Raw genomic sequence first — 27,240 nt, forward strand, 5'->3', positions numbered from 1 at the left:
AATATAAGTTTAATAATTAACATGGAAGTTATATAACGATAGAATATAAAAACATGTTCATCCTGAACCCATATCAGAGTCAGATTTGGGTTGGTACCCCTGACACCCAGAGCTCTTCAATAAAAGCACCCACATATAATAATTTTTGTGATTATGTGTTTCTCAACACTAACAATTGTGTCTCTGGCCGTTTGTTTTCTAGGCTTGCCTGGCCCTGCTTCCCTGCTGTGCACGAGGTACCAGCCCTGGGTCCTGGGGGAGGCTCTGGGGTGGGACAGTGTTCACAGGGGTCTCAGATTGAGGGAAGAGATGAGGATCTGACTCCATGTTTCAGAAGGCTTGATTTATTATTTTATGATATATATTATATTAAAACTATACTAAAAGAATAGAAGAAAGGATTTCATCAGAAGGCTAGCTAAGAATAGAATAAGAAGGAATGATAACAAAGGCTTCTGTCTTGGACAGAGTCCAAGCTACCTGACTGTGATTGGCCATTAATTAAAAACAACTAACATGGGCTAATCAAAGATCTACCTGTTGCATTCCACAGCAGCAGATAACCATTGTTTACATTTTGTTCCTGAGGCCTCCCAGCTTCTCAGGAGGAAAAATTCTAAGGAAAGGATTTTTCATAAAAGATGTCTGTGACACTGGGGTGCGCTGTGTCCTGGGTTTGGGGTGTGCTGGGGCGAGCATCCCTCCCCTCTGGGCTGCAGGGGTGGATCAGGGAGAAGGCTCCTAGCAGAGAGCCTGAGCCAAGGAGTTCTGGAGCTTCTTCCCTGCCCCACACCCTGATGTGAGAAATGGATATGCAAAGGATTTTCAAAATATATCTGTGTGCAAATACTGAGATAAGGTGTGTTGATTTAGGAAGGCTATGGAATAGAGATGACATTGTTGAAAGAGATTGAACTAGAAATAAGTTTCAAAATATGTCTTTATAAAAAGACTAAATAGTTTAGAAATTAAAACTGTTAAAGATTGGAATAAGATTACATGGAGTAAAAATAGAAGTGATTGGTGTTAGAAGTAGTAGCAACATTGCATAGTAAAAGTTAATAGGCTGAAAAACATTAATAACATTATAACTAAGAAATTAGCTTCTGATAGAATGGCATTGAGTTTTACATCTCTCATGTCTCACCCTTCATCGAGACTGATAATAGAATAAAATCTTTTCAAACACCTCCCAGTTACCCCATCTCTATAAAGGCTAAAACCCAACACCTGGGATGTCCCACTGCTGGCTCTCCCTGACCTGTAATGCTCAGGGGGTGAGATGTGTTCTCCCCACCCCTGGGCACCCCTTTCTCCTCTATCCTTGGAGGAGATCATCCAGGAATGGAGAAGAAAGGGGTGCTCAGGGATGGGGAGACCCCTGCATCCTCATCCCCTGCTGGCACCCCAACCCCTGGGTGTGATGGAACTCTCAGCGTCCCCCAGCACTCTGGAGGAGAAAGGAGTGCTCAGGGATGGGGAGAACATGGGGACACCCCTCCATCCTCATCCCCTGCTGGCACCCCAACCCCTGGGTGTGATGGAACCCTCAGCATCCCCCAGCATAGAACCTGCGGAGGAGAAAGAGGTGCTCAGGGTGGGGAGACCCCTCCATCCTCATCCCTTACTGACACCCCAACCCCTGAGTGTGGTGGAACCCTCAGCATCCCCCAGCACAGAACCTGTGGAGGAGAAAGGGGTGCTCAGGGATGGGGAGAACATGAGGAGACCCCTCCATCCTCATCCCCTGCTGGCACCCCAACACCTGGGTGTGATGGGACCCTCAGCATCCCCCAGCACGGAACCTGTGGGGTGGTCCCGGTGTGCCCGGGCTCTGAGCCGCCCCTGGCCCTGCAGGTCGCACGGTTGGCTTCAAGGAGGATCACTACATGCTGCGGCACAGCCTCATGTCCTCCGAGCACCTGGACACGCCCCTGGTGCGCAGCGGCTCCCTCAAGGGCCGGGACACGGTGCGCTGGAGGATCCACAACAACGTCCACAGGCAGGGCGTCGCCTCCCCTGCTGCCGCCAGCCCCAAGGAGCTCGGTGAGTGTCCCCAGCCTCCAGCCTCTGCCTGGGGCGTGTCTCCGACCGAGCGGGACGGAGATGGATTTGGGGATTTCTCTTTGCAGTTCCCTACGGGCTGTCCCTGAGGCTGGCCCGGCTCTTCACGCAGAACCTGATGAAAGCGGACACGCGGGAGTTCGAGCAGCTGCGCAAGGAAGTGGAGGAGAACGTAGGAGCCCTGGGCACAAGGGGGGCTTGGGGTGGCCTTGGGGACAGCCACAAGGGGGCTTGGGCAGGGCCCCTTCCCTGGGAACACACAGCTGTGCAAAGGAAGGAGCAGTTTTTCTTCCTTTGTGAGAATGCACAATTATTAAGGTCATGACTGGAAGAATTGGCAAAGCGTCTCGTGGAGATTCTGGGTTTGCTTTGGGGCATGAGATCTGAAGCTCCTGTTGGCTTCAATTTGCAGCCTCTTGCCGTGTCCTGGGATGAAATGGAATTTTTCTTCTTTTGTGAGAAAGCACAATTTTTAAGGTCATGATTGTAAGAATTGGCAAAGCATCTTGAGGAGATTCTGGGTTTGCTTTGGGGCACGCAACCTGAAGCTCCTGTTTGGCTTCAATTTGCAGCCTCTTGCCATGTTCTGGGATGAAACCTGGTGAGGGAGGAGGGCCTGGGGTGGTCAGAAAGCTCCTGTGTGTGGTTGCAGCAGCATCTGCTCAGTGAGAGATACACTGTGAATCTTGTCCCTCTTGCTCCTTGCAGCTGAACGAGGTTTTCAAGCACATTCCTGGCTGCCACAAGGTCCAGCAGACCAAGTTCAGGTGAGTCAGAGGGGGAGAGACTCCTGCAGGACAGGGTTCCCCCAGGGCACTGCTGATGATGGGGTGGACCAGAGAGCTGGGGTGTGAAATCTGCGATGCTGGTCTGTGAGACAAGCCTGGTGTGGTGCTTCACCCACCCAGGGCTGCAGAGCAGAGCCCACCCAGCTGTGGAGGAGATCTCAGCTGAGTTTGGCTCTAGAGCAGCAGGACAAGTCCTGGTTGCATGGTGCTCAACGGGAGAATCCCCACTGGCTTCCAAAGTTTCAGCCTGGTGCAAGCTTAGGAGTGCCTGGTGCAGGCTGGGAGGAATTTGGGGATGCCAGTGCTGGGCAGGGAGTGGCATCTCCTCCCCACAGCCCGATCCAGATGTGGTCTCCCCTATGGGCATGTTCCTTGGTGCGTTGGGAAACCCAGGGCAGGAGAGAGCAGCTGGGCAGGAGGGAACATGTGCTGGGGCTCTGTGGGATGGGTTGGCACCCGCAGGGCAGTGCTGCAGCTCAGGCCTGCACAGGGCCGTGATTCACACAGCACTTTGTCTCTCCAAAAGTGTTAGTCACTCTGATTTGGGTTTGGTTTTTTTATTCCCCCAGGTTACAGCCTAATTCTGGGAAAAGGTAAGAGGAATTTGCAGCTCTCTCTGGTGCAGCTTCTCCCTCTTTGCACAGACACGTGTGGGGTGACTGAGTGCCCCACACACTCACTGGCCCCCAGCTGCTGTGTGAGATGAGTTTGCCTGGTCCCAGCTCTCACCTGCCCTTCCCTCCCCGCCCCCAGGCAGGATCACACCATTGTGGACACCGTGCTCACTGCCCCTTACTCAGCCAAGCCAGACATCATCAAAGCTGTGGAAAAACACGTTTCCCACGAGGCCTTCAATGACCTGAAGGTTGCACCGGGTTATTACACTGTGACCTCAGACCAAGGTAGGGAGCAGAGCCAGGTGCTGGCCCCTGACTGGGTACAGGGGTTATTTCCCACCTCTCACCCTTGTCTTTTCCCCCAGATGCTCAGGGAATGGTGGAGTTCCAAGAGGGCGTGGAGCTGGTGGACGTCCGTGTGCCCCTCTTCATCAGGGATGATGATGATGATGAGAAGCAGCTGCAGGTGGAGGCCATCGAGGTCCCCAATGGCATCGCAAAGATTGGGCGCAGGGTTGTCAACATCACCATCATCAAGGAGCAAGGTGAGGGGCTGTGAGTGTGAGGTGTCCGTGTGTGAGTGTGAGGGGTCTGTGTGTGAGTGTGAGGTGTCCGTGTGTCCCCTGTGAGGGGTCTGTGTGTCCCGTGTGAGGTGTCTCTGTTTGAGTGTCCTGTGTCCCAACTGATGTGGTCTGTAAGGCACTGTCTGCGTTATCTGGGCAGCCCCAGGTCACAGACTTGCTTGGTGGCTCCTTCCTGAAGTCACCTGGGTCTAAACTGGAGCATCCTTTAATGCATCCAAAGGAGGGTCATCTTCCCTGCTGACACAAACATTTGACCATCACCAGTTTAGATGCCAATTCCTTGACAGATTAAGGGCTGACCGCATTCCTCTGCTGCTCCAGTTCACTGAGTGCTGGTGTGAAGCAGAACCTCTTTGATGTTATTGTGCTGATGTCCCCAGCACTTTCCTTCTGCTTCCCACCTGGCTGTTAAGAGCAGGGAGCCCAAATGGAAAGTGGGGAAGTCTCCAGCCCATGGAATGTTATTTCATGCACGATTCACACCTGTGGGTGACTGGAACTCTGTTCAGGGAGGACACCTGTTTGGGATGTGATTCTTTGTGTGTTTTCTCTACACATTCCTTCTCTCCCGCCCTCTCCAGCCAGCAGCCTCATCACGTTCCTGCAGCCAGCCTATTCCCACAGCCGCTTTGACAAGCTGGCCAAGATCCCTGTCCTCAGGGAGATCATCGACAACGGGAAATCCCAGGTCACCTACAGGACCCGGGATCTCACCGCCAAGAACGGCAGGGTAAGGGTGGAGCTCCTGCCTTGGCAGGGAATGCAGGGCTGGGAAAAGGCCAGCCCTGGGGTGCAGAACAGGAGTTATCAGCACATGGCTGGGCAGGGGGGACCCATGGCTTGAGGTCAGCACAAGGGTAAACTTTCTTCTCCATCCCTTGCTTCCTCGGGGAGGGAGGACCTGAGAGGGTGTCTGTGCCTGAGGCAGAGGGTACCAGCTGCCCCTGGAGCTGTGGGCACCGGGAGGCAAATGAGGATTGACTAGGGGATGGGAGGAAGCTCTTTGGGAATCTCCTCATGGATACTGCAGGCTGTAATCATAGAATTCTAGAACAGTTTGGGTTGGAAGGGACCTTATAGACCATTTCATTCCAACCCCTGCCATGGGCAGGGACACCTTCCACAAGGCCAGGTTGCTCAGAGCCCCATCCAGCCTCACCCTGAACACACCTCTTCCTTCTCCTCCAGGACTACCTCTTCACGGAGGGTGAGCTGGTCTTCCAGCCTGGGGAGACCCGCAAGGAGGTGCAGGTGCCCTTGCTGGAGCTGACAGAGATCGACACCCTCCTCAACAACTGCCAGCTCAAGCAATTTGCTGTCGACCTCCTGCACCCCAAGTACGGCGCCAAGATCGGACGCTACCCCCAGACCACGGTGACCATCGCTGACCCAGGTAGGGGCTGCAGCTGGGCAGCGGCAGCGGGGGCCGTGGGGCCTCCTCCCCAGGCCAGCCCAACCCGGTGCGGTGCACAGAGTTCCATCCTCGCCCAAAAAGCCGCAGCGAGGCCCCTCCAGCTCCAGCCGGTAGATTTGGGTCCCCCTCTAGAGGCACGAGTGGGAATAGTCAGTGCGTGGGGAGAGGATGGATCGTTTCCCTCGGTAAAGGAAATAGAACGGACCCTTAATTCCTTTTCCTTGGGAAATTGGGTGAAAAGCCATAAAAATAAGAGACAGGTAGGATTTGCCATGAACGGTGCGTGGTGATTCCTGTGGCTGGACAAGGAAAACTGTCATCAAGGGGGTCAATAACATAAATAATATATTTTTCACAGCATGGCAGGGCAGTGCTGAGAGAGACATGCTTCCTTCTTTTTCACCCAAGGGGTAGGACTGGCACTGACATGAACTTTCTTGTCTGCAGAGCTGGTGGATGGTGTCCCCCCGATGACAGGCCTGGCCCAGGTCCCCCAGTCCCCCAAAGGCCGCCTGGGTGCACCACTTAATCCCGACGCCCGTGCCCTCAGCTCCAGGGAAATCAGCTTCAACTGGTTTCCTCCACCAGGAAAACCCCTGGGCTACAAGGTAAGGGGTGAATGGATCCCAGGGAAGAGTGTGGGTCCCCTCCTGCAGGTGTTTCACCCAGACATTTGTACCAAAGGGGTCCAAGTGCACACCCAAAGGAGGGAACAAGTTCACCCCTCCTGGTCCCCTCCATCCTTGAGGGACCATTGCTGGTGGATGAGAGATATGCAAGAAAGATTCCTGGTGGGTTCATCTCCAGTACCATCACTTATCATGAAGTGCCCAGACTGTCCTGGCCTCCCATTTCGGAGGAATGGCCCTCCACCATTCCCAAAGCTGGTTTAGTAGGACACAAGGAATTTCTCAACCATCATGCGAGGTTCTGAAGGAATCATGGCTTGCGCTTGCTTTGCCAGGTGAAATACTGGATGCAGGGAGACCCTGAGTCAGAAGCCCATCTCATTGATGTCAAAACCCCATCAGCAGAGCTGACCAACCTTTACCCCTTCTCCGACTATGAGATGCAAGTCTGTGCCTACAACGCCATGGGAGAAGGGGCGTACTCGGACATCATCCGCTGCCGCACGCTGGAGGAGGGTGAGTGACCCTCACCTTCCTGCCCTGAATGTGGGAGCAGGCTTGTCCCTCTGCCCCCAGCACCAGGGGGAGGGTGAGTGACCCTCACCTTCCTGCCCTGCACCTGGGAGCAGGTTTGTCCCTCTGCACCTGTCGGGATCTCTAGCTTATCAGAGAGACTCCAAGAAGAGTTTGAAAGTCTCTTTTCCCAGCCTGGCGCTTGAAGAATGAGTCAGGGCTCTTCATTTCTCAGTCTCAAGGTTGTTAATTGCATCTTATCTATAAAATATTTTCTTCTGCCCTGCCGAGGTCTGTCCAGCAGGATAGTTCCAGGCACTCTGCCTGCCCCCAGGGCGGTGTTATGTCTTTATACTAAAAACTACATGTACAATATTTACAATTGCTTTCCAATACCTATCACCTATGTTAGACAGTGAGCTTCTACTCTAAACCACTGTAAGTGCCACCATCACAGCAGAAGATGGAGGCCAAGAAGAAGGAGAAAGGCTGGACATGCCCAGTTCCCTCCATCTTGCCTCCTGAACCCCCATACCAAAAACCCCAAAATCTACTTTGCCATCCCACGATAACTTCACTATTATTCTACCTAAACTGTATGGCTTGCAGATCTTCACCTAAGGCTGGTAATTTGCTCCAAGGGTCATAATCAAAACCACAGGTGTATTGGGCTCTGTGCCAGGGTCTCTGAGCCCCCTGGCAGGGGTCCTGGCCATCCTGGACAGCCAGAGGGATGTCCTGGGTCCTGACATGCACCCAGCACCGGGGGCACGGCTCCAGCCCTGAGCTTCTGGTGCTCTCAGGGCCAAGCCCTGAGTGTCTCCCACCACAGCCCAGCTGTGATCTGGGGAACTCTGGGTTCCTGACTCATGGGCACCCTTTGGTTTTGCCTCCCCAGTGCCCAGCGAGCCCGGGCGCTTGGCTTTCAACGTCGTGTCTTCCACGGTGACCCAGCTGAGCTGGGGTGAGCCCGCAGAGACCAACGGGGTGATCACAGCCTATGAAGTCAGCTATGGCCTGGTCAATGAGGACAATGGTAAGAGCTCGTTTTTGGATGGGACAGTCCAGCTGGGCTGAGGGGCTGGAGGACGCTTCCTGCAGGCTGGGCTGGTCCCAAACAGCAGCAGCAGAGCCAGAGCAGATCCAAGCATGTTTCTTTTGAGAACTGGGGTTTGGATGGGTCCCTTCTTGATGGAAAGAGCACAGAAAAATGACCAGTCAGGATTTAACTCTGCAAATTCCAAAAATCTCTGTTCCAATTCACTTACATAGTGTTCTATGTTGTTTTTAATCTCATAAACTTAGTTCAAAGGTGTAGATGAAGGGGTGGGGTGCCAGGAAAGAGTTATTTGTGACACCAGCAACAGAAGACTTCTCCTGTAGGTTGACTTCAGCCTTGGGTTTGGGCATTACCCTGAGGTGATGCTGCTTGTTGTGAGCAGCCCAAAGAGCTGCTGCACTTTCTCCCAGAGCCAGGCTGTATCCTGACACCAAAATGTGGGGTGTTGTGGGCTCCTCTGTGCCTGGTGGGTGACATGCTCGTGCCTTGCAGTGCCCATCGGGCCCCTGAAGAAGGTGCTGGTGGAAGAGCCCAAGAAGCGCGTGGTGCTGATCGAGAACCTGCGCGAGTCGCAGCCCTACCGCTACATGGTGAAGGCCAGGAACGGCGCGGGCTGGGGGCCACAGAGAGAAGCCACCATCAACCTCGCCACGCAGCCCAAGAGACCCATGTCCAGTGAGTGCCAGCCTGGGCAGGGGCCACAGGGGCAGCAGCAGTGCTGGGGAGAGCTCCCCATCACCCCAGCTGTGATGGTGTTCACAGGGGCCTCAGGCTGAGGGAAGAGATGAGGATTTGACTCCATGTTTCAGAAGGCTTGATTTATTATTTTATGATATATATTACATTAAAACTATACTAAAAGAATAGAAGAAAGGATTTTATCAGAAGGCTAGCTAAGAAAAGAATAGGAAGGAATGATAACAAAGGCTTCGTCTCGGACTCTCTGTCCGAGCCAGCTGGGCTGTGTAATTAGAAAAAATTAACATGGACTAATCAAAGATGCACCTGTTGCATTCCACAGCAGCAGATAATCAATGTTTACATTTTGTTCCTGAGGCCTCTCAGCTTCTCAAGAGGAAAAATCTAAGGAAAGGATTTTTCATAAAAGATGTCTGTGACACCCAACTGCTTCCCCACCTCCTGTTTGCTCTGCTGCTCCAGCCATCCTGGGAATGCTGAGGGCCAGCCTGAGCATTGTAAGGTTTTTTGCTGCTTGTCTGGTTTCTTTGCTGCTTGTCTAATGGCCCTTTCCACTTCTCCTGCAGTCCCCATCATCCCTGATGTCCCCATCATTGATGCAGAGGGAGGTGAGGACTATGACAGCTACCTGATGTACAGCGCAGACGTGCTCCGCTCTCCAGCCGGCAGCAAGAGGCCCAGTGTCTCTGATGATTCAGGTTCGTGTCTCTGAGCTTGAAAAGGTCAATTCTAACATTCATTTTCCTTAACAGCAGCTTTCAGCAATGAGCTTCACTGCTCCTTTCCATCTCTCAGGAGATCCAAGTTGTGGAGATGGTGGAAATCAGCATTTGCAAAGCTCAGTAGCTGCATCCATGGGAACACTTGGCTGGTCACAGTGTAAATAAGGCCAGTGCCTCCTTGTTGTAGCCATGGGGCAAAGAGAAATCTCAGTGTGGGATGGGAGAGGAGCTTTTCATGCCCCCCTCCACTCATCTTCTCTTTGTGTTGCCATTTGGCTGGACCATGAGACATCAGCAAAAAAGCATCCGCAAAGACACAACCTCTGAGTCCCCTGGATGCTCAGGGTCTAGGCCAAGCCAACAGGAGGGAATGCAACAGTGCTGGGAGGGCACTGGCCCTTCTTCCTCCATCCCTTCACTTTCTGAATGAGGCTGACTCCCTGGTCTTGTGCTGGGACATGAGCCATAGGTGAAATGATGAGCTGTGTTTGTAGGATCTTCTCCAGAGGGTTCTCCAGGGCCTGGGACCCAAGAGTGAGTCCCTGGTCTTTTCAAGGTGATGGGAACATCAGGAGTCTGACCACCCTGAGTGCACATCAAGGAGTGAGGAAACCTCTCCTGAGCAGAGGACAATTGTTACAGACTCTTCATGCAGGGACAGGAGTACGGTGGGACTTTGCCTCCCACCTTTTGTCATGAGGGACACAGGGCTGGAAAGCAGCCCGGGGGTTGAGGAGCCCCCTGCCTGTCACCTCCCAGCACTCTCCACCTACTGATGGCTGCAGCACCTGAGCTCCTCAGCTCACACCTGGAACACGGGCTGTGAACAGGCATCGTCCCCACTGCTGCTTGTCCCCTCCTGTCCCCAGCAAGCAGCACGGAGGTGGTGGGTGGCCCACCCTGACCCCTGCAGCCCGTGCCTACACCAGTGCTTGCCTTGTCCCAAAAGGCTCCAGGTGGAAATTTGTGCCGTTGCTGGGGGAAGACCTGGACCTCCGCCGCATCACCTGGAGGCTGCCCCCCGAAACCATTCCCCGCCTGTCTGGCAGCAGCCGCTTCTCCTCGGACACCGAGGGGCTCCTCCCCGAGGAGGACAGCGCTGTGGCTGCTGGCACTGCGAGGAGGAGCGCCACGCCCCGGCCCCAAGCAGGTGAAGGACGGCTCCTACGGCACTGAGTGTCCTGTCTCGTCCTGCTTTGAGCTGAGGAGCCCGGGGAGGGGCTCTGTGCCCCCTGCCTCCCCCTGTGTGCCCACCCTCGTGTTGGTGTGATCTGCTCCAAAACCTTGTCCTGGTGTGTCTGCTCACACGGGTGGCAAGGTAACCCCCATCTCGGCACGGACTTGGGAGCCTGCTAGCAAGTTGCTTCTACCAAAGGCTGGACCTTCGAGGCAGGAGCAAACTCAGATGATACCTGCTAAATGCCACCTCCAAGGGCAGCTCTTCACAGTAGTTAAGTGCCCTGAGCTGGACAGGTCTGCTGGACTGTTAAACAGAAATCACTCTCTCGCAGGTGGCTGATCTCTCCTGGCCTGCTGGGAGGGGATGTGGATTTGTTTGTCGAGGCCCAGAACAACAGAGCGGAGTTTGCTTTTCAGATCCAGCTGAGATGGGATCCAGAATGAGATCTGGAGAAACGTCCTCCATAAAGGGCCACTTTCCTTCTTCCACCTTCTTCTAAAATCTGAAATTATAAAGCAGTGTTTGCGTCTAAGGGAGATGTGAGACAATGTGGCGAGAACCACAGGGCAGTGCCCCAGCAGGGCCGAGGTCTGGAGTTACCTTGGGCACCATGGGTGTGTCTGGTGCAGGGGGAAGTCTTTGTTTATCTTTGTTTCTGCGTCTCGTGTTTGGTGTTGTGGCCTGTTCTAGATGTAGCATTCCAGAATCACCTTCCAGAGTGGCTGAACCTGGGATTCAGCCAAGGCAGAGGGGGCACCATGATGCCTCCTGCTTCCTGCCCATGGAAAGTGGAACAGCAGCTTTGTCCACATTCCTCACTGTGTGCCCTCTTCCACAGAGCACTTGATGAATGGCCGGGTGGACTTCTCCTTCCCTGGCAGTGGCAGTGGCACCCTGACCAGGACAGCCAACACCAGCTACCACCAGCTGAGCTCCCACGTGCACCAGGAGCACAGGGTGATGGGCAGCTCCTCGCTGACCAGAGACTACTCCACAATGCTGATGGGGCACGGTGAGTACCACAGGGGTGGGACCTGCCCTTCCCTTCCATCCCTGTGGTTGTCTTTGGACCTGCACCCTAAGGTCCTCGTGGGGGGAGGACTGTGCTCACAGCTAGGGTGGCCTGTGACCCACAGGTCCAGAAGGTCCTGTCCCCACCACGGTGTCCTGGTGCTTTGCTAAGGCCTCTCTGCTTCCAGACCAGTTTGGAAAGGGGTCCCACCCCTCACAGGCAGGGTGCTCAGGGAAGGGAGCTCCATCCTTATCCTCACACCATGAGGCACTCCAGGGAGAGCACACGTCTCCTCTCCTCACTCTATCAGCAGTGTGGTTGCCTTTCAGCTCCATGTGTGTCAATCAGCTGGTGCTGACAGAAGGTGGCTTAAAGATTCTTCAGACCAGAGCCTTAAAAAGTCACCTGTGCAGGAGCCCGGGCTGAACCTGCTCTGAAATCTCCAATGGTGTTTTTCTCTTTCTTCTTGCACCACTTCTGTAGATTACCCAGGGACACTCCTCCCTCCCATCCGTGAAGATGCTGGGAGGACACTCCGGCCCCGGGACATGGGTTTCAGGAGCAGGGCAAAGGTGAAGGGTTACTACCCCAGCATTGGCTGTCGGGACTCTATAATCATGACTGATGGGTCCACAGGGATGTGCAAGTTCATAGGTACAGCTTGTGCAGTGTTTCCTCCCAGCCACACATCCCATAACAGCCCAGCCACCGTCCATCCATGAGCTGCTGCCATCCACTGCTCACTCCAAACCTCCTCTCCATGGCTTGCTGTGTGCTGTGCTGATCTTCCTTCTCACCCAGCCTGCACCTCCATCACATCACCTTTCCATTTGCAGGTGAATTGCAGGTTTCAGCCCACCTGGACTGATTACCATTCACCACCACTGCTGCCACCGTGCTCTGGTCACCCCATTGTCCCCATTCTCTTCATTCCTAACGAGTTTCTTGTTCTCAGTCTTACCCCACAGGCCTTTGGAGAGCTCTTGGGGAGAACGTGTGCTCCTTATGAGAAGTCCCTCTGCAAGCTCCTTGTCAGTGAGGGCCTTCAGTCCTGGGAGGCTGCTGAGCTCTCTGTGAGCCTTGTGTCCCAGTGGGATGAGCTGAGGAGCACCCAGATGTGGTCCCAGGCCTCATGAACAGGACCTGGAGGGCTGATTTAGCTGTAGATTAGGGCCAGTCTTAATTGACCTACACCTGGTGAAGTCTATGAAGCTTCTGGACAGGGTGCTTAGGGGTGAGGAAGGTCACAGCCAGCCCCACGCCCCTTCTCTGGGCTCTCTACCACAGGGGCACATTGCTTAAATTAACTTGTCCCACCCAAGCTTGGCACCCTGAGGCTGTGGGACATCCCTGTGGCTGTGCAGAGCCAGCCAGTCCCCCTTCATGACAGGTCAGCTTGCAGAGATGACATCTCACCACATCCTCCCCAAACCATCAGGACCATCCCATGTCTGCCTGTGCCACCCCCTCCTCTCCCCCCACCCCCTTAACCCCCATCCCCAAAACCTCCAGCCTGATGTTCCCTTTGTGCCTCAGACTCCAGGAAGCCCCTGGGCATCCCTGACACCCCCACCCGCCTGGTGTTCTCTGCCCTGGGCCCCACGTCGCTCAAGGTGAGCTGGCAGGAGCCGCGCTGCGACAAGGAGGTGCAGGGCTACAGCGTGCAGTACCAGCTCCTCAGCGGAGGTCAGTGGCACCCACTGGGCTGGGTGGGACTGCTGGGTGCTGGGGAGGCTGCTCTGGGGCTTCTGGCTCTGCATGACCCTGCTCTGAGCCAGGGGGATTGCACCAGGTGATCTCCAGAGGTGCCTTCCATCCATTCTACCATTCTGGGATTCAGGGTCCTTGTCTAGCTGCCTTTTTCTGTGAGGAAATGTTGCAGCTACCTCACAGCTTTCATTCCCTGTTTCTCCTAGAGGGAGAGCAAGTCCTGGAGTTGCTTGTAGAATCATCTCTCCTCCAAAAAAAGAAACCCTTTTGACTGATCCTCTCCATTAGCACAAATATCTTACTTGAATTTTTTTCAACACATGGGACTTGGAAGAAAGATTGAAATGAAAATATCTTATTTTTACATGAATCTCAGGGCAGTATTAGTGAAAATATAATTATTTTGTCTGAAAGTCCTTGAGCTTTCAAGAAGCTGTTGTTTGTCCCAAGCCTTTTTTGGAGAGACATCTCATCCTGCACTACCCATTGTTGGTGGCAAGGTGTGATGGAGATGGTTGGGGAGGGACCCTGGATGGCTTTTGCAGGCAGTTTGTTTGAGACAGAGTTTAGGTGAAGGGCAGCTCTGTCTTTGTGATGTTGACGTCTCTTCCCTGCGTGTCCCAGGAGAGGTGCACAGGATCACCATCCCCAACCCCAGCCAGAACTCGGTGGTGGTGGAGGACCTGCTGCCCAACCACTCCTACATCTTCAAGGTGAAGGCGCAGAGCGAGGAGGGCTGGGGCCCCGAGAGGGAGGGAGTCATCACCATCGAGTCCCAGGTGGACCCGCAGAGCCCTCTCAGCCCCGTGCCAGGTGAGCTGCTGGGACAGGAGGGTGGCACTGGTGGCTGTGCTGCTCTCTGCAGTGCTGGCCTGCATGTTTTATCTCCTCTTGACACATCCTTGTTGGGATCTCTAGCTGGTCACAGTGACCCCAAGAAGAGTTTGAAAGTCTCTTTTCCCAGCCTGGCACTTGAAGAAGGAGTCAGGGCTCTTCATTTCTCAGTCTCAAGGTTGTTTATTGTTTCTTATCTATAAAATTCTTTCTCCTGCCCTTCTGAGGTCCATCCAGCAGGATAGTTCCAGGCACTCTGCCTGCCCCCAGGGTGGTGTTATGTCTTTATACTAAAAACTACGTGTACAATGTTTACAATTACTTTCAATACCTATCACCAGTGTTAGACAGTGAGCTTCTACTCTAAACCAATCTGTAAGTGCCACCATCACAGCAGAAGATGGAGGCCAAGAAGAAGGAGGAGAAGGCAGGACATGCCCAGATCCCTCCATCTTGCCCCCCTGAATCCCCATTCTAAAAACCCCAAAATCTACTTTTTCACCTTGTGATAAATTCACTATCATTCTACCTAATTTGTCATGGCTTGCAGATCTTCATCTAAGGTTGGTAATTTGCTCCAAGGGTCATAATCAAACCCACAGGTGTTTTGGGCTCTGTGCCAGGGTCTCTGAGACCCCTGGCAGGGGTCTTGCCTGCTCAGGACAGCCAGAGGGATGTCCTGGGTCCTGACACTTCCTCACCTCTCCTTTCCTTCCTCTCAGTTTGGAACAGGACCTTCTTCCCCACACACTCACTTCACACTCTTTGTCCAGGAAGCTGAGCCCTTGCAGCTCATTCCATAAATGCTCTGTGCAGATCCCTCCCAGGCTGCCTTTGCTGTGATTCTGACGTGTCTCCTGTGCCCTGGCAGGTACCCCCTTCACCCTGAGCACCCCCTGTGCCCCTGGACCCCTGGTTTTCACTGCCCTCAGCCCGGATTCTCTGCACCTCAGCTGGGAGAGGCCCCGCGAGCCCAACGGGCCCATCCTGGGCTACAGGATCACCTGTGAGATGCTGCATGGAGGAGGTACAGTGTCACCACAGCCCCCTTGCGCTGAGCACCAGACACCTCCAGCTAAGGCAGCAATCTGCTGCATTTTGCCTGGGACCAGTAAAAGAGCTGTTTGCAGATAAAGTGGGGGCACGAGGCTGATTCCAGGCCTGGGAGATGGTGGCTCCTCACACTTTGTGCCATTGCATGGTCTGGGCTAACAAATGTGGTGGGAAGAGGAAAGACCTCAGCCAAAACCCCATGGAGGTTGTTGAGGTGCTCCCCACTGCAGTGAAATGGAGTTGTTTTAACCCTCAGTAGAAGTGGGTGCAGGCCTGCAGCCTGTGGGTTGTAAGGCTCAGGGGCAGCCGAGGCAGCAGAGTTGAGGAGTTGTGTGTTTGGAGGGACCACCACTCTGATCTGTCTTCACCACCCTGTGTCTCTGGATCAGGGGAGCCCAGGACAATCTATGTCGAAGGAGACAACCTGGAAACCACCCTGACTGTGCCCCACCTGAGTGAGAATGTCCCATACAAGTTCAAAGTGCAAGCCAACACCACCCAAGGCTTCGGGCCTGAGAGAGAAGGCCTCATCACCATTGAATCTCAGGACAGAGGTACAGTGCCCTTGTCTTTGTGGAGTGCGAAGAGAAACCTCTCAGAGCATGGAGCACAACTCCTACAATCACTTTCCAGCTCTCGTGGTGACTCCATGCTCCATGAAAGACATGGAGACAGTTTTCCATGAGGGCAGTGCTGTGCCTGGTGAGCACTGACCCAGTCCTGGTGCATCAAATGAGGGAGCACCTGCCTGTGTTTAACTTGTGGTGAAACTTCTGCCTGTTTGTACAAATACCTGGAGGCAGCTTCTTACTGCCCAGTGTGAGACCTTCCCAGTCTTCCCAGTTCCTCCTGACCCTGGCTCTGATATCAGCAAGGGAAGGTTCCTGAGCTTGCTGGTGTTCACTGGGCAGTGTTGAGGATTTGGAAGCTCTTTGTTATTTCTTGACTGTTATTTCCTTTCCTTCTCCCCAGGTGCTTTCTCCCAGTTTGGAGGACAGCAGTACATGAGAGAAGTTTACAAATTCCCCACTGACTACACCACCAAAACCAGCATCAGCCATTCCTCTCTGGATCCCCACTTCACAGGTAGGGACTCATTGTTGCTCTTCAACCCTCAGAAAACAAAGGGTATTTCTTCTTTCCAAAGGTCTGAGGCTGCTTTTATCAGGTGGGATTGAAGAGGGTCAGCTCTTTTCCTCCCCTGTGTCCCTGCTTTGCCCCAGGGAGAGCTGCAGCCATTCCCACACGTGCTGCCCAGTTCTGGAGGGAGTGCTGTATTTGAGAGTCCTCCAGCACTATCACTAGGGACAAAATCAGAGCTCTTCCTGAAAGGTTCAATCTGTTCAGAGCAGACAGAAACAGAGCAGTGGGACAAACATCTTTATTCACATCAGTGTAGTTGTCCCATGTTATTCCACTTGAGCTCATGGGTTCATGCTGAAACATGGAGAGTTTGGGAGCTGTCAGGAGATCCAAACCCTTGGCTGACATAGCAAAGCACTGGGTCACTTGGTGTAGTTGTGTTTGCAGAGGTGCCAGGATGAGGGAAGAGATGAGAATCTTGACTCCATGTTTCAGAAAGCTGATTTATTATTTTATGATATATAGTATGCTAAAAGAAAAGTATATATTAAAACTATACTAAAAGAATAGAAGAAAGGATTTCTTCAGAAGCCTTGCAAGGAATAGAAAGGAATGATGATAAAATCTTGTGACTGACCAGAGTCTGAGACAGCTGGACTGTGATTGGCCATTAATTAAAAACAACCACATGAGGCCAATCACAGATGCACCTGTTGCATTCCACAGCAGCAGATAATTATTGTTTACATTTCGTTTCTGAGGCCTCTCAGCTTCTCAGGAGAAAATATCCTAATGAAAGGATTTTTCATAAAATATGTCTGTGACAACTTGGTGGGGAGAGGTCCCTAAATGCCATTTCCTGTGATGGAAAACTCCTGCCTGGAGTTGTGGGGCAGAGCAGACCCTGTTCCCTGTGACCCCACCCTTCCCTTGCAGACGGGATGCTGGTGACCACGCAGCACGTGGAGAGCTCCAGCAGCACCCTGACCCAGGAGTTTGTGAGCCACACGGTGCTGGCCAGCGGGACCCTGAGCCAGCAGCTGGAGAGGCAGTTCTACGAGGCCTGAGCTGGGGCAGGCCGAGCACCAGCAGCACTTCCGGGATCAGTGCCAGGATTTACGGAACAACCCAAAGGGGCTTCACCCAGCTGGTGCCTGGGCAGCTCCTCCTGTGGGCACAGACCCTGTGAGGCACTCCAGGCTCTGCACTTCTCCTTTGGAGCCCAGCACACTCAGAGCTCTGGCACTGCTGGGTGTGTGAGCTCATCCTCCAGGGCAGAAATTGGGGTGTCTCCATGGCTTCAGCCTCCCCAGGTAAATGGAATGGAATGATTTTATTGTCAGGTCCATGGTTTTGAGGGGATCTCAGGTGTCAAAACCATGATTTGTAGAGGGTCACCATTTCCATTTTTGCTCCAGGCTCTCTGGTGACTCACCTGTCCACTGGAGTTGTTTTGTTCAGTATGGGGGGTTTTATGAGAGCTGCAAGGTAGGGTTTTGGGGTAACCTGTGCTTTCTTATTGCACCTATTTGTGTCTGTCCTTTGCTGCTGACATTTGGTACCACGAGAGCAAAGACTAACCTTTCATTTGTGTTGCATTACTTCATGGCCTCAGATGCTTTTTTTTTTTTTTTTTTGCATAAAGCATTGTACAGTTTTCATAGTATATATATATAAATATATATAAATGTATTTTATTATTTTATAAAATAATGGAGGTGGATGAGATCTATGCTGAATGTGGAGGCTACACTGGAACTGTGGCTGCTGGGAAACATGAATAACAGGAAGAAATGAGTCAAGGGCTTGATCCAAAGGCCACTTTAACCCTGTGATGAGGCTGGAGGGCTCTGCCTTGGACCCTTCAGCCCCAGAGGCTCCAGCAGGAGGCTGCAAGGGCCCAGATCCACCCACTGCAGAACATCTCCCATCTGGAGCACTTGGGCACAGAAGGGCTGGGAGCTTCCCAGAGGTGAGGGATGGGAACTGTGCTGGGATTCCTCACACAGCTGATGTGAACAGAGTGAGATTTCAGGGCAGAAGATGTTTGGTACCTTTTAAAAGTCTTTTTGCCCAGCAGCAAGATCCATAAAGGGACCTGTGCTCCATCAGTAAACACAAAGGAAGAGCAGGCCTGGAACAACAGGCACTCCCACTGTCCTGAACAAGTCTGAGACTCCTTTCTTCAGCCTCGGCTTCAGCTCCCCTCACACAGGGCTGGGCTGAGCTGAGACCCTGCTGGGTTTGATGTCCAGTGCTGGGCAGGATCCCTGGAGGCTCCCTGCCCTCTGCCAGGGACAACAAGCAGTGCAGCTTTCCCTGCTGTGTTCCAGCTGCATGGGAGCAGGTGAGGAGCCTGCCTGGAGCAGCAGCTGCCACTCTCTGGGTTGGAGCTTCCAGCCAAGGCAGCAGCTGCCTGGGCCCCTGGCAGCATCACCAGCCTGCTTTGATCTCACAATGAACCTTGGCTTTTTTGGTGGTTTTCTTTATTTCTTTTTCTATTTCCTTTTTTCTTTTGGACTCAGAAGAAGAGCTCACCACCAACAGCTCCTTCTCCTCTTCAGGCTTTTTATTTTACTGGGGGAAGGGCTGAACACCTTTCAGCCAAAGATGAATGTGGGCGAATCAAGTCCACAGGAATCTCCATGACTGCAGCTGGGGCTGGGCCAGTTTTGAACTTGGCTCCAGGGATCCTTCACCAACCTGAGGTTTTACTGTGCCTTCAAGAAGCATTATTTCTCCTGAGCAAGCGCCAGGGGCATAAGGCTGCCTCCCTCCCTGCTCCCTTTGTGCCTGGGGTTGGGATTTTGTCTCCTCCTGCTCAAGGACTCTGTGACCCTTTAGGATTTGTGCCCCAGGGTCAGACACTGAGAACTGCCTAAACAGGGACTTTCCCAAGCATTTTAACCAAAGATGATCCTGTTCTCCAAGAGCAGAGCCTACCCCATCAGCTGCTTTCCAGGGGATCAGGCCTTCCCCATGCACATGCACTAACCCAGGCCTGTCTTTTTTAATTTATCTGCTTGTTGGAATTGGTGCTGTTTCAGCCTTTCCAAGATGGATCCAGAGCAGGTCTTTGATCAGATGGCTTCCACTTGCACTCAATAAATATTTTCTCTATATTCTGCCTCTTTATTGTTGATTTTTTTTAAAATAAAATAAAAAAATCTCTCCCTCCATCTGCAGCAGATGCAGGGCAGGGGCCAGAGGGAGATTCCCAAGCAGGAACTTCTGCCAGGTGTCAGTGCCTGCAGCTCCTGCATTGCCATCCCCTCCTGTGACTGCAGCTCTGCTAATGGCTCCTTGCACCAGTGCAAACTGGAGATAAACCAGTATCCTCTGAGGAACAGTCCCAAGTGCTTTTGGCCCACACAGGCACAGAACAACTATGCAAATGCTTTACTTTTATTAGGTAAGTGAGGCAGATGGACAAACCGATCCCCTTGGGAAAGCCTTGGGGAGGGAGGCAATGCCAGCCCAAGGTTCCCAGGGGAGGTGGTCACTCCTCTACATGGACAGAGCCTTTGCCCCTGCCGAGGGCTTGCTGAGGTAGAAGGTGGCTTTGCCACTGTATTTCTCCTGAAAAACAAGAGGAGCAGTTGAGGCTGGGGTTCTGGGGCTGGGGGGAAAGGCCCTGCTGGCCAGTTCCACACTCTACCCCCACTTTTCACTGAACTGTAACTCCTGGTCATGTTTCCTCTCTCCCACCTCTGCCCCTTCTTTCCCCCTCCCCCAGCCATTTATAGAGTGCACCATGCTCTCATAGAGCAGTAAAATGAAGTTCTGCCTTGTCCACAGGCCCCATGTCCTGATACCCCCGTTCTGTTGGGATTTCCAGCTACCTGAGCATGCCAAGGTGCTCAGTTAGGGAACACTGGTGATGGCACTGAGGGCTATTACTGCCAGTGTTCAGCTCAGGAGGACCCAAGCTCAGCTCCAGATCTGTGGATGGATTTGGCCATCCTGAAGCTCCCCCAGCACTTTTTCACTCCCTTTCTCAATGCAACAAAGTCCTGGGGCAGGGCTCTGTGACTGGCACGGTACTGAAGTGCCTGCAGGAGCTCAGTGGCATCAACAGGCTCAGGGCCATGGATGAGCTCCAGCAACCCCAATGGCTCAGGAGTGACAGTTCAACTGTGTCCCTGTGCTGTGCCCCTGAGAGGTCCCTGGGGATCTTTCAGTCTCTTATTGTTGCCCCCCATCCTGGGACTTTTCTGCCACGTACCTGGATGTGCTTCTTGGCTTTGTCTGCAGCCTCAGCCTTCAGCAGTGTCACCGTGCAGCCTCCAAAGCCTCCCCCGGTCATCCTGCTGCCATAAACCCCATCCACTTCCAGGGCTGCTGCCACCAGCTGGTCCAGCTCGGGGCAGCTCACTTCATAGTCATCCCTGGAGAGAGGAGAGCCGTGCTCTGCCCTGCCCTGCACGCTGGGCACAACCACTGCAGCCCTGACAGCTCCAGCTTGTGCAGCCACTGCCACAGCAGCAGTGCTGGGTGCTGCAGACCCTGGCCCGGCGGTCAGCATCCTCGGGCACCCTCACCTGAGGGAGTTGTGGCTCTCCACCATCAGCTTCCCGAAGGTGGTGTAGTCCTTGTCCTGCAGTGCCTGCGCTGCCTCCTCTGTCCGCGCTATCTCGCCGATGACGTGCCTGGCCCGCCGGAACACCTCATCCCCCAGGCGGCTCCTGGCCTCTGCAGGGACATTTGTGCAAAGCCTCACAGCCTGCAGGATGCTGCATCCTGCATCCATCCTGTGCCAAAGCTTCCCTGCCCGCAGCACATCCCATCGCAGGGTGTGCGCCCACCCGCCTGCCCCAGGTCTCAGCCCCCGGGGCACCAAGCTCTTGTGTTGTGGTGCGATGTAACAGCCTGTTTCAGCTCTCCCAGTTCCTTCCCCAGGTGTGCCAACAACCTCTCCCTTCCCCTCCCTTGCCCCTTCGCTGAGAGCTGTCCATCAATCTTGGCATTCCAGCAAGGGCATCGTGTGATTGATTGGCAGAGTTCAAAAGCTGCCTCTCAGCCCTGGGGACATTGGGCCCATTCTGGTGTCATTTGTCCCCTGAGACTTCCCCCCCTTATCTGGTTGGTGGCTCCCTACCGCTTCCCACCCCCTCTCCCTGGGGTTAAAGGAACAGCAACCACGGGCTCAGGGAGTTCCGTTGGAGCTGGTGCTGCATTCAGAGGCCTGTGGGCCAGAATAAAGCTCTGGATCCAAACCCTCCATCAGACTCCTTTTTCTTCACCTCGCCTAAAGCCTTTCTGCCAGAGGTAAACCTGAGCTCCTGCATGCCTGGACTTGTCCCAAGTGCCCAGCTGCAGCACACAGCTGGCCAGAGGCATCTCTGAGGTGAAACCACCACAGCTGCCGCCTCTGGTCAAGCAGCAAGGCCCAGACGAGCCCAGGCACGTTCTATCCAGCAATATTGCTATTTAATTCCAATACTCCTGATGCCCCAGGGAGTGACCAGAGGTGAGGGGAGGGCTGTCCCCACCTTCCAGCTCGGCCATGGTGGCATCCCTGAGGCTGGCCTTGCCCAGGGCCGCCGCTGCCTCCTCGCACTGCCGCCGGCGCGTGGGGTACTCGCTGCCCGTCAGCGTGTGCCGCACGTTGGAGTTGGTGATGAGCACGGCCAGGCTGGGGTCTTTCAGAGGCACCAGCTTGGTCTCCAGGGACCTGCAGGGACAGCTCAGCCGTGTGCCCGCCCCCTGCCCGCCCCGGCTCGCACACACCTGAGTCAGGTGAGGCCACGTGGCAGGCAGAGCCTGAGCTACAGAGGCAAAGTCCAGCAGGTTTGGGATTTCACTCCAGCACTGCACTCCCTCCCAGATATTAGTGCCATAACAGACCCTAAGGACCGTGGGAAAGACAACCCAGGCAAGGAGCAGAAAGGTTGCAGCAGGAGGAATCAAGATCAGGAGGAATAAAAGCGCAGGCTGCCCCACGCCTATGAGGAGGTTCTGGGCTGGGTTCAAGGGTTAACCTCTCCCTGCAGTCCTGCCCTCGGTTCATGGCCACAGGGCCAGCTCAGCCACAGCTGCTCAAGGAGGTGAGCACAGCACAGCGAGCCCTGCCCCTGACCTGCAGTCGATGAGCAGGGCGTGGCCCTCCTGGCCCATCACGGAGATGAACTGGTCCATGATCCCACAGGGCATCCCGGCAAACGTGTGCTCCGCCTTCTGGCACGCCAGCGCCTTGGCTGACAAATCCCCATCGTCTGTGCCACAGCAGAGACACACAGGTTAGCAGCTCCTGCAACTTTGTCCCTTGCCTGGGGGCAGGGGAAGCAAACATGGAGGTAAAAGGTTGTTTTCCAACGAATGAGGTTTTGCAGCTGCAGGTGCTGGCTCCTGCACCCCTGCATGGCCTCTACGCCAGCCTGGACCCCAGATCCAGCTGGATAACTGACACTGGTATTTCAGGTATCTTGATTTTTGGGGCCATTAGGGTGGGGAGAGGATGCTCCCAAGGGAACTTCCTCTCATCCCCCTGGCCGTGGATTTTAGAGGTCTGGGCAGGTGAGGCTGGATGACCAGAGGAGCCGCACAGGCAGGGCAGTGCCAGCTGAGGAGTTGTTACCCGTTCACAGCAGCATTTTCCCAAGGGCTGTGTGATCTAGCTAAGGGCACCTCCCTCACCCCGGCTCCCCTGGAAGCAGATGCAGGGCCCAGGACAGGCTGCTGCCTTACCAGGGCAGAGCTGCTGCAGGAAGGTGTAGGTGGCCACCTCCAGAGAAGCCGAGCTGGAGAGGCCCCCGCCCAGGGGGACGTCACTGGCCATGACAGCGCTGAAGCCTGGCATGGGACCACCTGCAGGAACAGAAGGGAAGGGAGGAGGGGGGCCATGAGCCCCTGCAGGGCTGTGTGAGCCCCACAGCTCACTGGGGATGGCACAAGGAGCCCCTGTGCAACATTCAGAACACAGGGTGACCCACAGCAGAGTGTGACCCTGCAGCCCCCCAAGCACAGGAACCTTTGGAGCTGAGATTGAGTTTGCTGGAGCCTGGTCCTGGCAGAGCTGCAGGATTACACAGACACCAGAAGAGCCTCAAAGCTGGATGTGAACAGCAGCTCCCTGCAAGGGGGCTCTGACCCACCCCTCAGCCCGGCCTTACCCCGGTAGTGCTGGATGACGCCCTTGACGTAGTTGGCCCATTGGGGCTGCCCCGGGCTCAGGGGGCTGCTGGCAGTGGGAGCCGGGAACTGCACCTTGTGGGGCTCGTCTGCCTCTGCCGAGGTGGTGACGATGGAGATGGTCTCGTCCTGCGTGGGGGCTCCCACCAGCACCGTCCCCAGGTGCAGGGCCTGGGGTGGGGAAGGTGGGCTCAGACCCTGCAGCACCCCTTGGAGCATCCCAACGGGGGGCAGGTGCCAGCAGTGGCTGCTTCAGCCCACAGCTGGAGCACCCAAGTGTTCTCTTGAGCCCCCCAGAGCCCCACTGCACCCTCTGGCTTGGCACAGAATTAAAATTCCTGCCTATTTACTGACCCACAGGGTCAGTCCTCCCTCTGAATGTTGTGCCTGACCCCCAGCTCGGTGCTGCTTGTTGGGCTCCGGGGGAGAGGTAACCACGCCAAGAATGGGAGAGGCTTCGGGACGTTTCCTTGTCTGTCAGGGAATTCAGCTGACCTGCTCCCACGCTCCTCGGCCTCTCAGTAATTAATTATCTGTACGTTTGATTTAGGGCTGAGTGGGGACTTCGCCGCTGAGCCAAAGCGGCTCGGAAGGAGCAGGAAGCTCCTGCTGTGCTGAACCATCTCTGCCACCAAAACATCGCTCTCTGGGAACGGGAAGTTGTTTGTCGGGGCTGCAGAAAAAAGGCTCCAGCCTCTCGGAGAGGTGGTTGGGGATAGAATCTCATCCCCGTGAAGCGGCGAGGAGTTGGTCTGCAGGGGGGACTGCAGCAGGTCCGGCTCCGAACCTCGCGCTCTGGGCAGGGGATCCCGAAGGATCCCTCGGGGTCCCGGGTGGGCTCTCCTGGAGGGGACATCCCGGGGCGGGGGTGGGAAGGCGGTGGCCGAGAACCCCCGTGGACCGCCAGGCGGACCCGGAAGGGTGACAGGGCGAGAGCCCGGGGCCGGGCGGCAGAGCACGGCCCTTACCATGGGCAGCACGAAGCCGTCGTTGTAGTCGGTGTGCTCCCCGATGAGGTTCACCCGGCCGGGGGCCCACACCGCCAGCAGCGCCGGACCCCCGAAAGCCTCTTCGTGCACCCGGCGAGCGGCAGCCAGCAGCGCGGACGTACCGGGCTCCGCCATGGCCGAGCTGCGCCGCCCCCGATGGGTCCCGCACCGCCCCGAACCGCCCCCAGGAGTCCCGCACCGCCCCCGAGCTCCCCGAACCGCCTTGAGTCCCCGAACCAGCCCGAACCGCCCCGAGCGCCCGAACCGCCCCGCACCGCCCCCGAGCGCTCCGCACCGCCTCGAGCGCCGAAAACTGCCCCGAGCAACCCGAACAGCCCCTGAGCACCCCGCACCGCCCCGGAGGTCCCGAACCGCCCCGCACCTCCCCCGAGCGCCCCAAACCGCCCCTGAGCACCCTGCACTGCCCCGGGACCCCGCACCGCCCCCGAGTGCCCTGAGCGCCCCGCACCGCCCCGGGAGCCCCGAACAGCCCCGAGCACCCCGCAGCGCACCGGGACCCCGCGCCGCCTCGCAACGCCTGTTCTCACGGTGCTGGGAATCGCTGTCCGTGCGCATCCCTACGGACAGGGCGAGCGCTCGCCCCCACACCCCGAGTGTCCCTGCGGCGGGGCCGGCACCGAAGATTTATAGCGCATATATCCATATCCCAAAGCCTGCGCTAAGACACGTAGAGATTAGGAAGTGTTTGTTTTGCACATGTGTCTCATATATGCGGGTTCTGCCTGTGCAATGTATGGAATTTGTGTATCTGTACAGATCAATAGGTGTGTGTGTCACTGTGTTACACCGATGTACAGCAGCGTCTGTGCTTTCCGTTCAAGTGCACGTACACCTGTGTGTGTGTGAGGCTCCCCCCGCCCGTGGGGCCGGGCTGCTCCGCTCTGCTCCTGGGGCGGGGCCCGTTCCCCATTCCCTGTTCCCCGCTCCCGGTTCCTGGTTCCCGGTTCCCAGTTCCCGGTTCCTGGTTCCTGGATCCCATTCAGCGCCGTCGCGGGATCACCTGGCCCTGGGGCACGACGAGCCCATGGCCAGGAAGGAGCCGCTGCTCAGCGCCCTTAAAGGTGAGCGTGGGCCCCCGGCCCCTGTGCGAGCTGCTCCTGGCCGCGCTCGGTACCGGTCTGACCGGACCGACGCGCTGGGGCTCCCCGGGCCAGCCCCGCCGCCCGGCTCTGCCTTTGGGGAAGTTTACCCAGTGCCGTGCTGGGGTATCGGATTCCCCCCCGCGGGGCCGTGCAGAGCTGTCCCCCCATATCCCGTCCGCTTTCCCCGGCTGGGCACCCACGGCACCGCCGCTGTCTCTCTGCCCCGCAGGAGCGGTGCTGCGGCTGCGGGAGGCCGGGGGCCCCTGCACGGACACCTCGCCGCACCTCGTGTCTCTCTGCCAGCTGCTGGAGAGCATCCTGCGCAAGGGGCTCCGACGTGAGTGACACTCGGTGCCCGGGCGGGCGGGGGCAGCGTGCCCGGGCCCGCGGCGAGGGGTCTCGCACTCCCTTTCCCCCGCAGAAGCGGCCTGGGGATTCCGCCGGCGGGATTACTGGCACTGGCTGGAGCAGCTCCCCGCGGGCACCAGCGGCCGGTAAGCGCCCCGAGCTGCGCTGGGTGAAAATCTGAGCTGTGGTGGCGTCTGTCACCATGAGCTCATCCCAAAAAGCCCAGGCGCAGGAGGACGCTCCGGTTGATGCCAAAGCCGCTTTTCCTGTCCCCAAACAGGCCGGAGCCTCTGTCCCTGAGCATCCGCAGGGCCGCGGGCTGCGAGCGGGCGCGGACGGCGCAGGGCCGCGGGCTGCGAGCGGGCGCGGACGGCGCAGGGCCGCGGGCGCTGCTGGCTGCGCTGGGCCCTGCAGGGGAAGGCGCTGGCGGCGGCCGTGGGGCAGCTGGCACAGAGCCCCCCGCTCCTGCAGGTGGGCACCGGGGGGAATGCTGCCCGCGGGCGGTGGGCTGTGAAACGGAGGAGTAACCTGTGCTTTCCACTGGCTTTCAGTTCTATGACCCAGGGAGCTCCATCCTCGGCAGGGAAGATCTCCGGGGTAAGATGGTGGCTCAGCCGAGGCAGGATGCAGCCTGGGTTATGGCACTGCGCTGCTGCTGCAGGGGGGGGGGGGGGAAGAGTCCACCATGATTTTTCTAATCCAAACTTAGCGCTGGAATCTAAATACATTGCTGCAGTGATGGAGGGAAAAAAACCAAACAAACAAAGTGTAAATATTTAAGCATTATTTGAATCCATCTAAGGTTGGCTTTAGTGGCATGGGATAGGAAAATTTCTTCTGAAGTGTCTTCCACGTTATTCATTTGTACCAAGGATTCTGGCTTAAGCAGACCCAGTCTGGCTTTGAGGAGAGGCCGTGTTGGATGGGCCTGGGCTGAGGGTGGCACAGGGGTTTAAATGGCTGCATTGCCTTGACAGGCTGCAGCACTCCATCCATCCACTGCCAGACTCTTGGGGGGGCCAGGCCAGGGTGGAAGCCTTTAATCTTTTGATTATGATAAATAACCCCATGTCAAACCTGTACATCAATGGTTTATAAATCACCCGTGCTGCTGGTGCATGAGCAGATTGCAGACCTGGCAGTGTGGTTGCAAGGCTTGTGCAGGAGAGAGCCTGGGCAGCTTTGCTGTGCTTCTAAGGGGAGAAATAGTCAGTCAATAGGCATTTGGTGCAAGTCTTTGTCTGAATTTTGGGAAAAAAGGTGCCAAGCTGCCCCTGTGCCAGCAGCAGGAGCCTGGGATGAGCCTCCAGCAGCACTTGGGTGCGTGGTGCTGGGCTGCTCTCAAGGCCTCACTCCCAGGACTCATCAGTTACACTGCAAATGGCTCCATTCTGTCCTCTGCCGTGCCCCTGTGGGCTGTGGCTGCCAGAACCCAGCGGTGACACTGCAAATGGCTCCATTCTGTCCTCTGCCGTGCCCCTGTGGGCTGTGGCTGCCAGAACCCAGCGGTGACACTGCCTCTCTCCATCCCCATCCCTCTGCAGAGCCGTTCCTCTCGCTGCTGCTGGTGCTGACAGAGATAGATTTCTCCCTGGACCTGCAGGTGCAGTGGTGAATCAGTGGGGTGGTGACCAGCACAGGGCTGCCAGCCTGGGGCCCTGGCCCCTTCCCTGACACTCCTTTGTTTGCAGAATTGCAGCTTCTTGG

General features: G+C 55.7%; 2 protein-coding genes across 2 annotated transcripts in view; one reads left to right on the forward strand and one right to left on the reverse strand.

Moving 5' to 3' along the window:
- The window catches only part of ITGB4 (integrin subunit beta 4), a 32,956-nt gene extending 15,927 nt beyond the window's left edge, over positions 1 to 17,029 (forward strand). The window contains exons 19-41 of the mRNA XM_054278794.1: positions 203 to 236; positions 1,858 to 2,046; positions 2,133 to 2,236; positions 2,773 to 2,831; positions 3,422 to 3,445; positions 3,606 to 3,754; positions 3,835 to 4,014; positions 4,635 to 4,783; positions 5,242 to 5,446; positions 5,915 to 6,075; positions 6,432 to 6,612; positions 7,508 to 7,645; positions 8,162 to 8,344; positions 8,935 to 9,066; positions 10,040 to 10,240; positions 11,109 to 11,282; positions 11,766 to 11,936; positions 12,819 to 12,968; positions 13,617 to 13,805; positions 14,698 to 14,853; positions 15,269 to 15,433; positions 15,852 to 15,965; positions 16,899 to 17,029. Coding sequence (XP_054134769.1) covers positions 203 to 236; positions 1,858 to 2,046; positions 2,133 to 2,236; positions 2,773 to 2,831; positions 3,422 to 3,445; positions 3,606 to 3,754; positions 3,835 to 4,014; positions 4,635 to 4,783; positions 5,242 to 5,446; positions 5,915 to 6,075; positions 6,432 to 6,612; positions 7,508 to 7,645; positions 8,162 to 8,344; positions 8,935 to 9,066; positions 10,040 to 10,240; positions 11,109 to 11,282; positions 11,766 to 11,936; positions 12,819 to 12,968; positions 13,617 to 13,805; positions 14,698 to 14,853; positions 15,269 to 15,433; positions 15,852 to 15,965; positions 16,899 to 17,029 — 3,339 coding nt within the window. The remainder of the gene's footprint in view (positions 1 to 202; positions 237 to 1,857; positions 2,047 to 2,132; positions 2,237 to 2,772; positions 2,832 to 3,421; positions 3,446 to 3,605; positions 3,755 to 3,834; positions 4,015 to 4,634; positions 4,784 to 5,241; positions 5,447 to 5,914; positions 6,076 to 6,431; positions 6,613 to 7,507; positions 7,646 to 8,161; positions 8,345 to 8,934; positions 9,067 to 10,039; positions 10,241 to 11,108; positions 11,283 to 11,765; positions 11,937 to 12,818; positions 12,969 to 13,616; positions 13,806 to 14,697; positions 14,854 to 15,268; positions 15,434 to 15,851; positions 15,966 to 16,898) is intronic.
- Positions 17,030 to 19,351: 2,322 nt separating this feature from the next.
- On the reverse strand, positions 19,352 to 24,218 carry GALK1 (galactokinase 1). The gene is made up of 8 exons (XM_054278891.1): positions 24,062 to 24,218; positions 23,075 to 23,264; positions 22,650 to 22,769; positions 22,042 to 22,177; positions 21,455 to 21,636; positions 20,504 to 20,654; positions 20,188 to 20,350; positions 19,352 to 19,541 (listed from the first exon to the last, which is right to left on the reverse strand). Exons 1-8 carry the CDS (start codon positions 24,215 to 24,217, stop codon positions 19,470 to 19,472), a joined length of 1,170 nt encoding a protein of 389 aa, XP_054134866.1. The 5' UTR covers position 24,218; the 3' UTR covers positions 19,352 to 19,469.
- Between the last annotated feature and the right edge of the window lie 3,022 nt (positions 24,219 to 27,240).

The sequence above is a fragment of the Melozone crissalis genome, unplaced genomic scaffold (genome assembly GCF_028551555.1).
Source record: "Melozone crissalis strain CALT ecotype California unplaced genomic scaffold, PUWL_Pcris_2 ptg000026l_1, whole genome shotgun sequence".
NCBI lineage: Eukaryota > Metazoa > Chordata > Aves > Passeriformes > Passerellidae > Melozone > Melozone crissalis.